This window comes from Corylus avellana, chromosome ca2 (assembly GCF_901000735.1).
Source record: "Corylus avellana chromosome ca2, CavTom2PMs-1.0".
NCBI classification, from domain to species: domain Eukaryota; kingdom Viridiplantae; phylum Streptophyta; class Magnoliopsida; order Fagales; family Betulaceae; genus Corylus; species Corylus avellana.
Genome location: NC_081542.1, coordinates 13921343 through 13937621, shown reverse-complemented (window position 1 = coordinate 13937621; position 16279 = coordinate 13921343). Strand labels below are relative to the sequence as shown.

The window sequence follows — 16279 nt, the reverse complement described above, 5'->3', positions numbered from 1 at the left end:
ATACACAAAGATAAATCCAAAAATGATATGATAAGTGTTCTACAAAAATGAAGAAGAAGCATTTTGAAAGGAAAATTCTTTTTGATTACCTCTACAAAAATGAAAAAGAAGTATTGATGTATCTATTTATACATAGATACCCTAACATATAACTCGCGCTCTGCGCATGCAGTGGCGGAGCCAGCTATTTTATATTGGGGGTGCTGCTAAAAAATTTTTTTGCGTCTTAAAAATTTGGTAATTCACACAATATATGCATTACAAAAAATATCTATAAAAGTTCATAAATATGTTTTGAAATTGATATATTAGAAATATAACATGTCGACACTATATCAAAAAGATAGAAATACAAAAAAAAAAAAAAAAAAAAAGTCAAAAACTGCACTTTACGGTCTCTGACCATAATCATGCCAAGAAAAACAAGAGAAATTTGACCAACTACACATCATTGAGATATTACATCAAACATGTAATGTGTGTTAAGTTTGAGGGTGCCGTAGTTTTTTTTTAAAAAATTAAAATTAAAAATCCTTGGCACCCCCAAGATACCACGTGGCTCCGCCACTGTGCGCATGGTTCTTTATTATATTTGATTTTAAAACTTATATGAATCTTCATTTTTTTTTATTAATTACAGGCTAAAATAGTCATGTTAAAAAATCAATCATCACTCTTTCAATAAAAAGACATGCTAAAGGTTATATTTAAATACAAATAAAATTCACATAATTCTGAACATTTGAGAAAAAAAAAATTTATGAAGACAAAATAAGACAAAATCTTTCAATCAAGATTTAATGCAATCAAATAAAACATTTATCTTATTTCAATACAAATAAAACCTATATAATTCCGAATATTAAAAAAAAAAAAGCAAAATAATATTGCTTTCAAAAGTAGAGAAAAAAAATATATGCTTGAAAATCCGAGTAAATTACACAAAAAAAAAAAAATCCATAAACATTCAAATAAATTAAAACATCTTTAATTTTAGTATAATTTATATAAATTAGAATATGTTAAAACATTGTTGGTCTGAAAAAAAAAAAAAAAATGTTAAGAAGAATAATTACCTCCAAGTTGAATTTTTAAGCCAATAGATTGTGTTTTTGTTAATGTCGGAGAGTGGAGAAAGAGAAAGATAGAGATGGAGAGAAAAAAGAGGCGAGATATTAATGTTGGAGAGTGGAGGGAGAGAGATTTTTTTTTTTTGAAATTAAGAGAGAGAGAGAGAGATTCAATGAGAGTGAAAGACTTGGAAAGAAAAAAGAGAGAGGAAAAAAAAGGAGAGAGAGAGAGATATGTATATAGAGGATAACTTCTATAACCACCTCCTTTCTGCCCACCAATGAGCATTTGACAACTAGGATTATTACACCAACTAAAATAAGATGCAAAACACCTGATTAAAAACTATTTATCCCAAAATACAAAAACCCTCATTTTTCCTTCTCCCTTCCTCTCTCGCTCTCTCTCCAGCGGCGTGCTCTCCCTTAGACCCTTACACAATTTCTCTCTCTCTGATCTCTCCCTCTCCTCCATCTCTCTCTCCGGTGGCAGCAGAGGTCTTGCCATTGACAACGCCTGAGTCCAATACGCCGGAGTCAAGCCTAGATTTTGCCGGAGAAGACGCCGGAGCCCAGCTCGACGCTTGAGAAGACGCCGGAGACCAGCCCTACCCTCTCTCTTTGACCGGAAGCAGAGAAAAAAATTCTCTGTTGCCCAGTGGTCTCTCTCACTCTCCCTCTACACGACAGACACACACCGGCAGCAGAGAACAAGAATTTTGAACTTTTTGTGGGGTTGTAATGTGGTTGTATGTGGTTCATTGTGGCACCCCTCTGCCGTTAAGAGTACAAGAATTCTGAATTTATATGTTATGCAGATTTTGATGATGGTCAATGCAATATGAAAGTTCATGATAACTCAAAAATTTTGGGTTAATTCTCAGCAATTGTTCACTTGGGTATTGTTGAACTGGTCCAAGTTTTGGCCAAAACTGTTGTGGCATTGATGGTTGGTAGCAAATTTGCAAGATCAACCAAATAATTTGAAAATAATCACAGCTTCAATGTCTCTTTTGTCCACTAAATAATTTGATACTAAAACCATATCCAAAAAAGAACGAATTCTTTCATTTTTTTTGCCATTGAGAAGGAAAATTTTACACAAATTTTGCTGGCTAGTTTCTTTTACAAAAAGAAAAATTTTGCCTCGACCAAACCAGATTTGTTTTCTTCACTGCCGGTGAGGAGAGAGATGGAGCAAGAGAGAGAGGAATCGGCGTCGGGTTGGAGAGAGAGAGAGAGAGATGGAGCACCGGAAAGGTCTGGTCTCCGGCGTCGGCTGGGCTGGGCTCCGGTGGAGCTCTGGGCTGGGCTCCGGCAAGATCACTGCTGCCGCTGGAGAGAGAGAGAGAGAGTGAGAGAGATAGAGGAGAGGGAGAGAAAGAGAGAGCACGGAGAAGTGGGGGAGAAAAATGATGGGTTTGGGAAAAAAAATGATTTTTTATTTGGATGATGTGAGAAAGGATTTTCATATAGTGTTTTGCATCTTAATTGATTGTGTGTGATTTTCCTAGTTGTCAAATGCTCATTGGTGAGCAGAAAGGAGGTGGTTTACACCACCTCCTTATAGAAGTTATCCTCATATATATATATATATATATGAATCGGTTCAAGAGAGAGATAAAGAATGAGAGTGAATGACTTTGAGAGAAAAAAAAAAAAAAAAAGGAGAGAGAGAGAGAGAGAGAGACATTGAGAGAGAGGAAAAAAAAGAGAGATATAGATAGAACAAAAATATGAACCGTTCAATTTTTAACTGTTCAGTTTTTAAAATAATGAATTAAAAAATTGGTTTAGTCTTTAAAAAAAATTGGTCTTTCAATCAAGATTTAATGCAATCAAATAAATCATCTATCTTATTTCAATACAAATAAAACCTATATAATTCCGAATATTAAAAAAAATAAGCAAAATAATATTGCTTTCAAAAGTAGAGAAAAAAAAAAACTTAAAAATATGCTTGAAAATCATAGTAAATTACACAAACAAAAAAATCCACAAACATTCAAATGAATTAGAACATACGACCTTTAATTTTAGTTTAATTTATATAAATTAGAATATGTCAAAACATTGTTGGTTTGAAAAAAAAAAAAAAAAAAGGTTAAGAAGAATAATTACAAGTTGAATTTTTAGGCCAATAGATTATATTTTTGCTAATGTTGGAGAGTGGAGAAAGAGACATAGAGATGGAGAGAAAAAAAGAGGAGAGATATTAATGTTGGAGAGTGGAGGGAGAGAGATGTTTTTTTTTTTTTTTTTTTGAATTAGGAGAGAGAGATGTTGAATAAGAGTGAAATACTTGGAGAGAAAAAAGAGAGAGACTTGGAGAGAGAGGACAATTTAACTGTTCACTTTTTAAAATAATGAGTTAAAAAATCGGTTTAGTCTTTAAAAAAAATTGGTTCACGCCACATGTCGCGATTTGAAGACACTTCAAAAGAAGGCTTCAGCTATTATATATGATATATGATATGCTTTGTATTATTTGTTTCCTTATTTGATTTAGACATTGATAATACTTAATTCAATGTGAATAAATAATATATAAATTAGTATAAAATTTAAGGGAAAAAAAATGGAAGAACATAACCACTTTTTTTTTTTTTTTTCAATCATCCTTCACATTTATAAAAGTAAAAGAAACTAATTTTAATTCATACAGGAAAACAAATTAAGACGAAAAAAATCTACTCAATGAACATTGACATAATTTAAAAAAAAAAATAAAAGTAAAAAATAAAAAATAAAAAATCATACATCGTACCATAAATAATGATAGGAAACTCTTTCATTATCATTTCTCTTAATTCAATGTGAAATTTACAAAAGAAAAATAATCAATTTGAATAAATAATATATAAATTAGTATGAAATTTAAGGGATAACAATGGAAGAACATAACCTAAAGATAAAAAAACTAAAAATAAAATTTTAATATAATTAAAAGAATTGTCTTTTTCTACTATATACGTTTCCCGATTCCTGTCAAAACCTTAAAAACCAATGTCGTCCATTAATTAAGCATGTAAATAGATAAACAAATTACTCAATGAACAACAACACAAACTAAAAAATTATCAACAAAAAATAACGATAAGAAACTCTATCACTATTATATCCTGAATTCAATGTAAATTTTAGAAAAGAAAAGTAATCATTTGAATAAAAAATAATATATAAATTATAAAAAAACAAAAAACAAAAACAAAAATGGAAGAACATGAGCACCGAAAATAAAGATAAAAAACGAAAAAAAATGAAAATACTAATATAATTGAAAATAATTATTCTAGCAAAAAATAGAAAAGAAAAGAACTGTAGTATAATTTTTCATTAAAAAATAACAATTGAAAAATTCAAAAGAACTTTTCTAGCAAAATAAATAAATAAATAAAAGAATTGTACCATAATTTTTCATTAAGAAACAACGATTGGAAACTCTCTCTCGTCTTTTATCCTGAATAGAGTGTGAAATTGACAAAGGAACATTGAGATATAAATAGAAAGCAAGATAAGAGAAAGGAAAAATAAACGGAGAGAGAAATAGAGAATTTGAGAACCCTTTGTTTTCTTCATTGAGAAATCAATTAAATGCATTCCAAATAAAATTCCTACATTTTAATTGTCTCACATTGAGATATAAAGAGAAAACAAGAGAAGATAAAAAAGAAAAATAAAGAGAGAAAGAGAGAGTTTGAGCACAATTTGTTTTCTTCATTAAGACAATTAAATATATTACAAATAAAACTCATAAGTTTTAATGGTCTCACATTGAGATATAAACAGAAAGCAAGAGAAGATATAAAAAAATTAAATAAAGAGAGACAAAGAGAGAATTTGAAAACCTTTTGTTTTCTTCATTAAGACAATTCAATAAATTACGAATAAAACCCCAATGTTTTAATTGTCTCATTAAAAAGCTAACATCTAAACGTTTACTTAACTCTTTAAAACGCCATGTGTTGCAATTCTAGGCACTCTCTAATAAGACCAGTTCACTAACAAAAAAATATGGGTTCAGGACACATGTCACAATTCTACGAACTCTTTAAGTCAAAACTCGGCTTTTATATATATATATATATATGATATGATTAGCACATCCAAAAAAAAACATTTAAAAACAGTACTTTCAAAGAGAGAGAGTTGAGTTCATATGGAGCTCACTTGTTTCGGGTATTCAAGGGTGCGAGGGAGACGAAGCAATTGGCCCTCTCCTTTTTTTTTTTTGAATTTTTTTTTCTTTATTATAGTATATAAATAGTTAAATTCATATATTTTGGCTAAGAGTAATTCTAGATGACCTATTTGTGTCATACTAAGAATAATATGGCTATTAAAATCACTCTTGGATCAAAACTTAAAAATGATCAATCACAAGCTTAATGGTGATTTTCATAACCACATCATTCTTAGTAGGACAGAAGTAGGCCTCCTAGAATTATTCTTTGGTAGTCCCCAAGGGGTAACTCATTCGGCTGTGTAACGCGCCTCATGAAGCGCATGTCACTAGTTCGAATTCCCCCTCCTCATTCCTTTGTGTGGACATATCAAAAAAAAAAAAAAAATGGTATTACTCTTTGGCCAAATAATTAAGCTTAGCTCCTTCCCATAAAAAAAATAAATAAATAATAAAGGCCCTTGGCTTTATTATAAATAAATAATAAAGGCCCTTGGCTTTATTATAACAAAAATCATTGTATACCCAAATCTATTATGAGTAACAATCTAAATCAGTCATTACAAAAATTTGGCACGATGAGAAATAGCCTCCAAGAGCAACATAAAAGAGTTTTTAAAGCAGTAAGAGCTGTTGTGATGTTATAAATATTGGTTTTTATTTACCTATTAATTTTTTTGACCATTTGACAATAAAATCTATTCATGAGTTTTTATTATGGAAAAATTAGATATATGGTTGTTGGGGAATAAAAAACTTTTACAACCTACTTTTTTTAAGTGCTGGTTTTAATGTTTTTTACCGTTGGTTTTTACAATAAAAACCATTTGTCTTCAATGTAGAAGCTTTGTTGACCGTTTGATTTTGTTTGTTGACCATTTGATTTTTTGTTGACCGTTTGTCTTAAATACATGGATTATATGGCTGTTGTTTTTTGACCGTTGGTTTTAATACACAAATTTCATGATAATGAGTTTTAAAAGAAAAAAGATTCCCTATGTCTATATAAGCATGTGTTTAACTTTGACAAAAAATTATCAAAAAATATTACTTTTAGTAAGATTTCATTTTCATGCTCCAAAATTTTTCTTTGTTATCAAAGAGAAAAAATAGAGTTATTTGCTACTCAATTTTTTCATCCTCTTCAATTTGAGAAAGGGTTGTTCATTTGATCTTCGTTACTTGAAAGTGCGTTCTTAACGAATGTAGATACTATAGTCTAATCCTGGGAGGTTGCGTGTCAAGAGATCCGATCGCACCGAGTTATACACTCCGGGAGGCACGAAATCAACCTTTAAAGACAACACTCTTGCGTGATTCTATAGCTTTGTGAAATTTTTCCTTGCTCTATTTTTTATTTATTGTATTCTATTTATCTTATTGTTAATTGTTTGGATTAATATTATTTAGCATCAATAAGAATTTTTGCATCATCCATTTAATTTTACAACAAGAGCAACAACATATGCTTGTAACAAAATTGAAGATGAGTTTCTCACTGATTCTTTGATGTTATACATCGAAAGAGAAATTGCTGTGAAATTTAATTAGATGATTTTCGAGATCTAAATAATGTTGGATTCCATTTTGATAGGTGTTTAAGTTAAAAATTGAAATATATTAAGAAACAAGTTTTTTTTTTTTCTTTTCTTTTCTTTTGTTTTTTTTTTTTATGTTAACACTGAATGGATAGTAATTTTATTTTTTATATATTAATGTAATCCATTGTTAATATATTTCTCATCTATGCTTTTATCCCTTTCAATAAAAAATTTATGGCTCCATCTTTGGATACACAAGATCTACCTGCTTGGAAAATGTTGGCCCCACAACTCCCCTCTCTAAAGCTAACGGAATTTCAATGTTATTTGAACATACTAATAACAAGAAGAAAAATGCTATATTTCTTTAAAAAAATTTAAAAAAAATTAAAAAATTTGGTTGTAAAATAATGTATTATCATTCCATGTGATCTATTGATTAAAAAAAAAAAAAAATTGGTGTCCTGAATGTAATCAGAATAATCTTCCATCCAAATTTGTTCTGATTAGTTAATGGGCTATCGAATTTGCTTCTTGTTTTATTTGCTCCACGTTCCAAAATTGCAAACTATTTAGCACAATTTTGGCATCTTCAATCAGTTGTCCTTGGGTCTTTTCTCCTCAAAGCATTCACTACTTCCAATGCATCTCCTTCGAGTATCACATGTTGTAGCCCTTGATCTCTTATAAATTATGCCATTGTCCAAGCTCCCCAAACTTCAGCCACTGTATGTCTGTTCAAAATATACTATTTTGTAGATCACAATGAGGGGGTCCTTTACCACACCCAATGGGGGGTTGACCTTTCCAAATTCACATTATCATGATAATGCTCTCGAGGCTTAGTGATATTTTTTCAAAGTCTTTTTGTACATCTTAGAACACTAGCAGCAACTTTCCTAAATCTCATCTATATGTGATCGGTCTCAATCAAGAAGGAAATGTTGTAGTTAGTCTTTTTAATATATTTTATGATCATAAAGATTTCACTCACAAAAATAATGACAAGCTTCTCAATAAAGACAATGAAGAGACAATTCATACCTTAGGAGAGTTCGAGATAATAATTTCACATGCAATGCATTGAAGACAACATGTTAGAAGATATATAGGTAGATTGGAGATGATCAGTTGTAACCATTTATAATTGTAGTAAAAATTGTATGGCCGTATAGTAGCTATAAATATCAATACAATTATCCCACAAGATTCATGGGGAGCAATATGTAGTTCTCAAATCTCACAAGCCTAGCCCGAGGCCTCCCAAAAAAACTGCCTCGGTGAGAAGAGAAGAGCATGGATAACCTCCAAAGAATTCCCTTCCTTCAGAATAGGGAAACTTCTAAAAAATGCTACCCTAAATTTAGGGTAAGGTCAACCCTGAATACGACCCGATTTTTTTAACAAATCCTTTACAGTACTATTTGTTTCTTGTAATTCCTAATTGGCTCAAAAAAAAAAAAAAAAAAAAAAATCCTTTACATTACCCACGAAAACAAAATCTTTATCATGCCTTGAAATCAATCCATCCAGAATGCATTGATGAGAGACATCCTATTTAGCATTTTGATTTTTCTCAGTATTTTTTTAACATTCTCAACTATGTGACATGTTCATTATTTCACCTTTATATCAATCTTAATTAGCAAGGAAAAAAATTCAAGAATAAATTAAGTATGATAAGTCAATTGAAAATGCTAAATAGCATTTCTCAAAAGGATTGACTTAAAATATAATAATTTGAATTAGTAAATTGCTTATGTAAAATACAAAGGAGAAAAAAAAAATGGCTTTAAAAATTTTCAGACGGATGCAATTAGAACTGGGCAACAGTAAATGTTTCTCACTTTAAATTTTTATTAATTTCATAAAATATAGAAACATGTGGAAAATATATCAAATGACTAAGAGCCTGTTTGGGAGTGCGTTTGAGGATCTTAAAAGTACTTTTAACACTCAAAAAGCCCGTTTGACAAAAAAAGGTCTCGTTTAGTAAAAAAATTAAAAGCGCTTTTAGGGTCAAAAAGCCTAAAAATGGTCAAAACGCACTTTTGGCAAAAATTTAAAAATAAAGCTTTTGCCCAAAAGCTCTTTTTAACTTCAAAGCTCTATTTCTCAAACATAATCTCAAACAAACTTTAATTAGATAGTAGGCCAATCGTGGCTGATTTCAAGTCTTCATACAGCTTTATAAACAATTTAAATATATATGAAGAATTTCACTAAGTTCTCCTAAACTTTCATCGCATTTGTAATTACTCTCGTAAATTTCACAAACTTTCAATTTAACGTAATCATGCCCTACCGTTGGGGTTTTGGGTTAAAGTATATATATATATATATATATTGAAAGAGAGAGAGATGTTTGGGAAATGAAAAAAATAGCATTTCTCTTACCAAGGAAAGATCACTTGAGTGATCTTTCTGCTCATTGTTAATATTGACAAGATTATTAGAAGATGATCGACTGATAAAAGGCTTCCAATCTCGCAACATGAGAAGAACCCATCGAGCACAACATACAAATAACTAAAATTCTCTCTCTTCCCTTTTCCTCCTCTCCCACTTTGAATAAAAAATAAAAAACTAAAATTCTCTCTCATCAACTTAGGCTCAATACGCCAATTATTTAATTTGAAATTGAGGTAAACTGTAGAATTAAAATTCAAATTCACGTTCAAGTTCAAAATCTCTACTCGAATACTTTCTATATTAAATCACCACTTATAATTTGTGTTTCTAGTAAAAGATTAATTTAGCGTTTAATTTATATTTTAACTCTCTCAATCATGTGGTGTGAAAACAAAGAATTGATTGTTCTTGACTGCCGGCAAACTATTGATGGGTTTCATATGTGATTGAAGAAAAAAATACTAACATTGCTAATTGACTTGTTAAACAAGAATTGGGACTGGAAAACATGCTTTTATTAGCAATATGTGGGTGACATCCATCCTGGACATGCTATAAATTATAGACAGCATACTACAATATTATTCTCAGTTAACAGCTAATTAGGGCTAACTAAACTTTCCCCTTCAAAGAAAAACCGAACACGTAAAGAAGAAATGTGAGCTTTCTAGCTAGTGCTAGGATGCAATGTGGCTTTGCCCTTTTTCTCTCTTTCTTTTTTTTTTTTTTTTTTTTGGGTAATTTGTCCTTTTTCTTTTTATTTCATATTGCAGGCCACAACTAATGCATTGAACTTCAAAGAAAAAACCAAAGTAGCTAAGAATAGATAGTAATTGGCTGGAGCCCAATATGTAGCTAAGAATTAGAACGACTCTAATACCCTAATACGAGTTCAGCTAGGGTTGTTATAACTTTTACTACAAATCATTTACAAATTAATATGATATTTACCATGTCAGTAACTAAACAATGAAATTGACCTGCCAAATTTTGTTGTTTAATTTTTCATTTATGTTGTGCCACATGTCACTCATATGAATTGCCACCTAAGTTTGTAAAAAAAGTTGTAGTACTCCAATTGCATTTTTCCGATCACAAAAACAGTAAGTCGGGATTAATGGCAGAAAATGAGGATAGAGTGGGATCAAATTGGCAATGCTTCTTTGCAAACTCAATCTCACTATATATATATATATATATATATCAAAGTGGGATTGCATTGGCAAAATCGATTTATACATATATATACGATTCATCAACTATCTCAAAAACTTAAGTTGATAGGAAAAAGTAAATTTAATCAATATATATTTCTCCATCATGTGCCCAACATATAGAGTATTTAATTTAAATAGATGATGAATTGACGAAATCATAATTCGAACTCAGGACATCTGCATCTAATACCATGTTAAATCACCAATTATCTTAAAAACTTACGCTTAAAAAAAGAAGTAAATTTAATCATTTAATCAATATTTTGACACCACGCTCTTGCTAGCTAGCATATGCATGAAAAATATTAGACTAAAACAGGAAATTGATGTTTGGAAGAATAAAGCAAATAATATTGGGATGGAGGAAAAGGAAGGTGGTCTAGACGGGGTGTATTGGTCGAAACCGTTTAAATGTAACGGCTAGTGGGCTCTCACATCTCACGAGCTTTGGGCAAACGTAAAACAAACTCGGTTGCCCTCTTCCTCCCCTCCATTACTCGTCTTTTAGACTTTATTCTCTCAATCCCTTCACGTCACCACATACCTGAAGGCTCAAGCCGCTCCCTAACTTCCAAGCCAGCCACGTCTCCTCGTCTGTTGGGGTTTGCGATTTTTTTGTATTCTTTTATATTGTTTTCAAATTTTTTAAATATCCCACCAAAAAACAAAAACCAAAACCAAAATATATATATATATATATATATATATATATATATATATGGGGCGACTCGAAAACCACTCTTAAGGAGTAAGGATAGCTCCACAACCTCCCAAGTGGTTGGGGTGGCTCGGCCACTGCCAGAAGCCTAGAAGTGGTTCAGCCATCATCTCTGGCAATTTTTTTTTTTCACTTTTTAAAATTTTTATTAAAAGTACTTTTCAGTTGGGTTGAAAAAAAAAAGTAAAAGTTGCACCAAAAATAAATTCAACTAAAAATAAAAAGAAAAAAAGAAAGTAAGTTTAACATCACGGCTAATTCACACCCTGAAAAAAATTTAAACAAATAAATATCACAGTTTATGTCGAATTAACAGATATTTATCAAAGCAAACAATCACCAAAATATAAACAATCACACACAAGGATTTTGGTGACGAAGAGGAAACCTTTTAAAAATCGATCTAAAAGTAAAACCTCTCCGAGACAGCCAAACCCAGTAAATCACTATCAAAAGATTATCCAGAGATTACAAACACTAGGAACACTTACAACCCTTTGCAAGACCTTGGCTCTATAAGATCGACAAGCCTACAACTCGTCTCCTTGCTCACAATCTTCTTCAACGTGATTCTCCTTTACCGGACCCTTCCAATAGACTTCTCAATAAAGCTCAATGAAACTAATAATAATCCTCTAAGAGGAATAATCAGGCTCACACAGATTTTCTTTTTAAGTATAGCCTCTCACAAAACCTATGGTAGAATTTCGTTCATCTCTCTCTCTATAAAGATGTATATATACCTCCAACAAAACCCTAGATCTAACACACTTAAAATTACGTTTTTGGGCCTAAAACTTACAGAGTGTCCGGACAGGTTAATGGGTTGTCTGGACAGGGCCTTGCGGAGTAGAAACAGAGTTCCTGAAAATGCTGTCCGGACATGGGGAAGGCCTGTCCGGACAGGACATGCAATGGGTGAAACTGCATTCTGGAAATGATGTCCATCCTTGATCAACAGCTCTGATCGATGGACGTTTGTAGTCCGATTGAGCTGAAATTTTGTAGAAACGTTCTTGACACATGAATCTACATTATGAACGGTGGAAATTGAATTCTGAGCGTTCTATATTAGTTTTTGATTCCATGAACAGTAGCCTCTGTATTTTAGAACTGAATTAAGCCATCACAAGAATTAACACACCCCTTCTCCAATATTAAAGGTTTTTATGAGTGGCTTAGCTAACCTTATGTGTATGGGATTAGTAGTCCCATGAGAATAGACTACTCCCAAGAATAGAATGTTATCAAACAAATGACTAACTATACCTAGTGTTAGCTAGGTCCAATCTAAGGGTCTATTCCGTAAACCAAACGGGGCCTAAAGGTTTTTTTTTTTCTTCTTCTTCTTTTCTTCTTCCTTAACTTGAGTTTTAGAGGATTTTTTTAATTTTTTTAATTTTTTTTGTAGAAAACAGACATTAGAAGCACAATTTTATTTCCTCTCCAGCAATTTATAAAGAGGAATTGCTAGCAAATATGTTTTTTGGTGATATATATATATATATATATATATATATATATATATATATAGAGAGAGAGAGTGAGGAAGAGAAAACATAGAAGAATGAGAGAGAGAGAAACGAAATTTAATCCCATAAGTGGGGTTTTGTGGCAAGTTATACAATTAATTTAATCCAACATGAAAAGATTAGCTAACCCACTCATTTTTTATTAGCTTAGCTAACCCTATGTGTATGAGATTAGTAGTCCCATGGGAATAGACTACTCCCAAGAATAAAGTGTTACCAAACAAAAGACTAGCTGTAGTTATTGTTAGCTAGGTCCAATCCAAAGGTCTATTTCGTAAACCAAACTGGGCCTAAAGGTTTTTATGAGTGGCTTAGTTAACCCTATGTGTATGGGATTAGTAGTCTCATGGGAATAGACTACTCCCAAGAATAGAATGTTATCAAACAAATGCCTAGCTATACCTAATATTAGCTAGGTCCAATCCAAGGGTCTATTCCGTAAAACAAACGGGGCCTAAAGGTTTTTTTTTAAAAAAAAAAAAAATTTGTGAAAAGCAGGACATTGAAACTTTGTTTTATTTCCTCTCAACAGTTATAAGAGGAATTGCTAACCAAATATGTTTTGGTGATATATATATATATATATATATATATATATATATATATATATATATATATATATATATATATATATATAGAGAGAGAGAGAGAGAGAGAGAGAAATATAGAAGAATCCCGGAAGTACGAAGCGAAATTTAATCTCATAAGTGGGGTTTTTTGTGGCAATTTATACAATTAATTTAATGCCACATGAAAGGATTAGTTAAGCCACTCATTTTTTAGTGGCTTAGCTAACCCTATGTGTATGAGATTAGTAGTACCATGAAAATAGACTACTCCTAAGAATAAAGTGTTACCAAATAAAAGACTAGCTATACCTATTGTTAGCTAGGTCCAATCCAAAGGTCTATTCCGTAAACCAAACGGGGCCTAAAGGTTTTTATAAGTGGCTTAGTTAACCCTATGTGTATGGGATTAGTAGTCCCATGAGAATAGACTACTCCCAATAATAGAATGTTATTAAACAAATGACTAGCTATACCTAGTGTTAGCTAGGTCCAATCCAATGGTCTATTCTGTAAACCAAACGGGGGCCTAAAGTTTTTTTTTTTTTTTTTTTCTTCTTCTCCTTAACTTTTGAGTTTTTTAGAGGATTTTTTTTTTTTTTGTATAGAAAAAACAGACATTGAAGCACAATTTATTTCCTCCTCGAGCAATTTATAAAGAGTTAATATTGCTAGCAAATATGTTTTTTTATGATATATATATATATATATATATATATATATATATAGCAACTTATAATATAACGTGTAAGTTACTTCGGCTAGGAAAACCCCATTTGACAAACGGCTACTAAAAGCTTCTAGCTATCTAGCTAGCTAGCTTGTCATGAAACTTTGATCTAGAGCCATGCCGAAGAAGCAAGAAATAAAGCTCAAAAAATGGCTATAACATTAGAGCTTCCCAGCTCATCTACCTCTAGCCCACATAGACCCTCGATCATCTAAACCTTTACATATCATATCATATATATATACCCAATATCAAGAGTTATACATAACAAGCTCTCTGTAGTGCCCTCAACCCTCACAAATTAACCAAAGCTGGTGGAGGGCTCTCTACATCAACAATGGCATTCAATCATGCTGATCAGCTCTCTTTTGTTTTCGGCCTTCTTGGTATGCAGGCCAACTTTTCTTTTAGTTCATGAAATATAGTTATATACTCAATTAATGTTATTTTTTTATATTTTCTTTTTTGTTTCTCATTATATATATACAGGTACTATCGTCTCGTTTCTTGTATTTCTAGCCCCATTGTGAGTTCCCGATCTCTCCATGTATAATTTCAGCTTATAATGAAGCTCTCTCTCTCTCTCTCTATTATATATATATATATACTTTTTAATGATTTTTTTTTTGGCTTTATTTTTGCTATAGGCCAACCTTTTATAGGATATATAAGAAAAAATCAACAGAAGGCTTCGACTCGCTGCCTTATTCTGTAGCACTATTTAGTGCGACTTTAACCTTCTACTATGCCTTCCTGAAGACAAGTGCACTTATGCTCATCATCATCAACTCCATTGGCTTTGCCATTGAATCCATATACCTCGTCGTCTACATGATATACGCACCCAGGAGAGCTAAGGTACTCGTATTAATTAAATAATTAAATCTATCATCTTCTATCGTTTTTGGTATTTAAGTTGATATATAATATATCATCTCTTTCTCACTCTGCAGATTTATACAGCAAAGCTGCTTATCTTATTTAACATAGGGTTTCTGGGGTTGATCATACTTTCCACATCACTGATCATTCGAGAGAGTCATCTGAGGCTCACAGCTGTTGGATGGATTTGTGCCATATTTTCTGTTTGTGTTTATGCTGCTCCTCTTAGTGTCATGGTAATTAATTCTTACTCTATATATTTATATCCAAATTATTCACCATATATTTCAAGCATATATTTCTTTTTATTCTTCTTCTTGTTTTTTTTTTCCTTTTTTTTTTATTTTTTATTTTTTATTTTTTATCAGAAGCTGGTTATAACAACAAAGAGTGTGGAATTCATGCCATTGTCACTATCATTCTCTTTGACAATCTGTGCTATAATGTGGTTCTTCTATGGTCTACTGATAAAGGATTTCTTCGTAGCGGTAAAGTTTGTGATTCTGTCAAAGCTTTAAGAATATCACCAGCAATACTAGTTATCTTAGCTACTCAAAAGACACATTTTTCTATTTTATCTACTACCATTTTAATGCAAACTTCAACAGATTATTTTTTTCACTCTCTACTTTTTTTAAATATTATTTTCAATGCATTTTTTATTAGCAAAGGAGAGGGAGAAAGAGACAGAAACAGAAAAAAATAAAAAAAATAATAATTCATTGTGCTACACTCTCACATATAAAGTTCATTGTAGCAAAAATTTTACTTTGAAGCATATGTTGGAGGAGCAAAATAGCTCATAATAGATAAATTAAAGGGAAAACTTCATAAAATCCTTCTGAACTTTCACTCGTTTTGACATTACCCCTCAAAGTTTAAAAAATCTCAACTAAGAGTATCAAACTTTGAATTTAAGGAAAATTACACTTTACCTCCCAAAGTTTGAGACTATTTTTAATTCGACCTCCAATGTTTCAATTTTTGCAATGCACCCTCCCAAACTTCCAATCTTTTGCAATTCGACCAATGTTATCCCAAAATCTCCATATTGCCCCTAATTTTTTATTTTAAAAATAAATAAATAAATTCGGGGGTGCAAAAATGGCTAGATGCGAATTTTTTTAAAAATTTTTGGGGAAACTTCAGAAAACCCCCTTGAAGTTCCAGCCGATTTGAAAAACCCTCCCTGAATTTCCAAAGCTCTCACTTAGACCCCCTGAACTTTGATTTTCTCTCACTTTGGACCCCTTTAACATTAAACTACGTCATTTTGAATGTTTTATACCCATTTTACCCTTCCCCAAAACTATGTCGTTTTGTGTCCTAAAATTACAACACATACCCGGCCCAAAACGACGTCGTTTTAAGCAAAATTTATTTTTTATTTTTTTAAAAAAATAAAAAAATAAAAAAAGTAAAATATAT

At 31.4% G+C, this 16279-nt stretch overlaps 1 protein-coding gene across 1 annotated transcript; it reads left to right on the top strand.

Annotated features, from left to right (window-relative positions):
- The first annotated feature begins 14251 nt into the window (after positions 1-14251).
- Positions 14252-15369, top strand: LOC132169094 (bidirectional sugar transporter SWEET14-like). The gene is made up of 5 exons (XM_059580179.1): positions 14252-14355; positions 14459-14495; positions 14617-14827; positions 14923-15087; positions 15220-15369. Exons 1-5 carry the CDS (start codon positions 14307-14309, stop codon positions 15367-15369), a joined length of 612 nt encoding a protein of 203 aa, XP_059436162.1. The 5' UTR covers positions 14252-14306.
- Positions 15370-16279: the final 910 nt, after the last annotated feature.

Coding starts and splice junctions, on each gene's coding strand:
- LOC132169094 (XM_059580179.1), top strand. CDS start 14,307: ATGGCATTCAATCATGCTGATCAGCTCTCTTTTGTTTTCGGCCTTCTT. Junction 14,356..14,458: donor TTTTGTTTTCGGCCTTCTTG/GTATGCAGGCCA, acceptor ATATATATACAG/GTACTATCGTCTCGTTTCTT. Junction 14,828..14,922: donor ACGCACCCAGGAGAGCTAAG/GTACTCGTATTA, acceptor CTCACTCTGCAG/ATTTATACAGCAAAGCTGCT.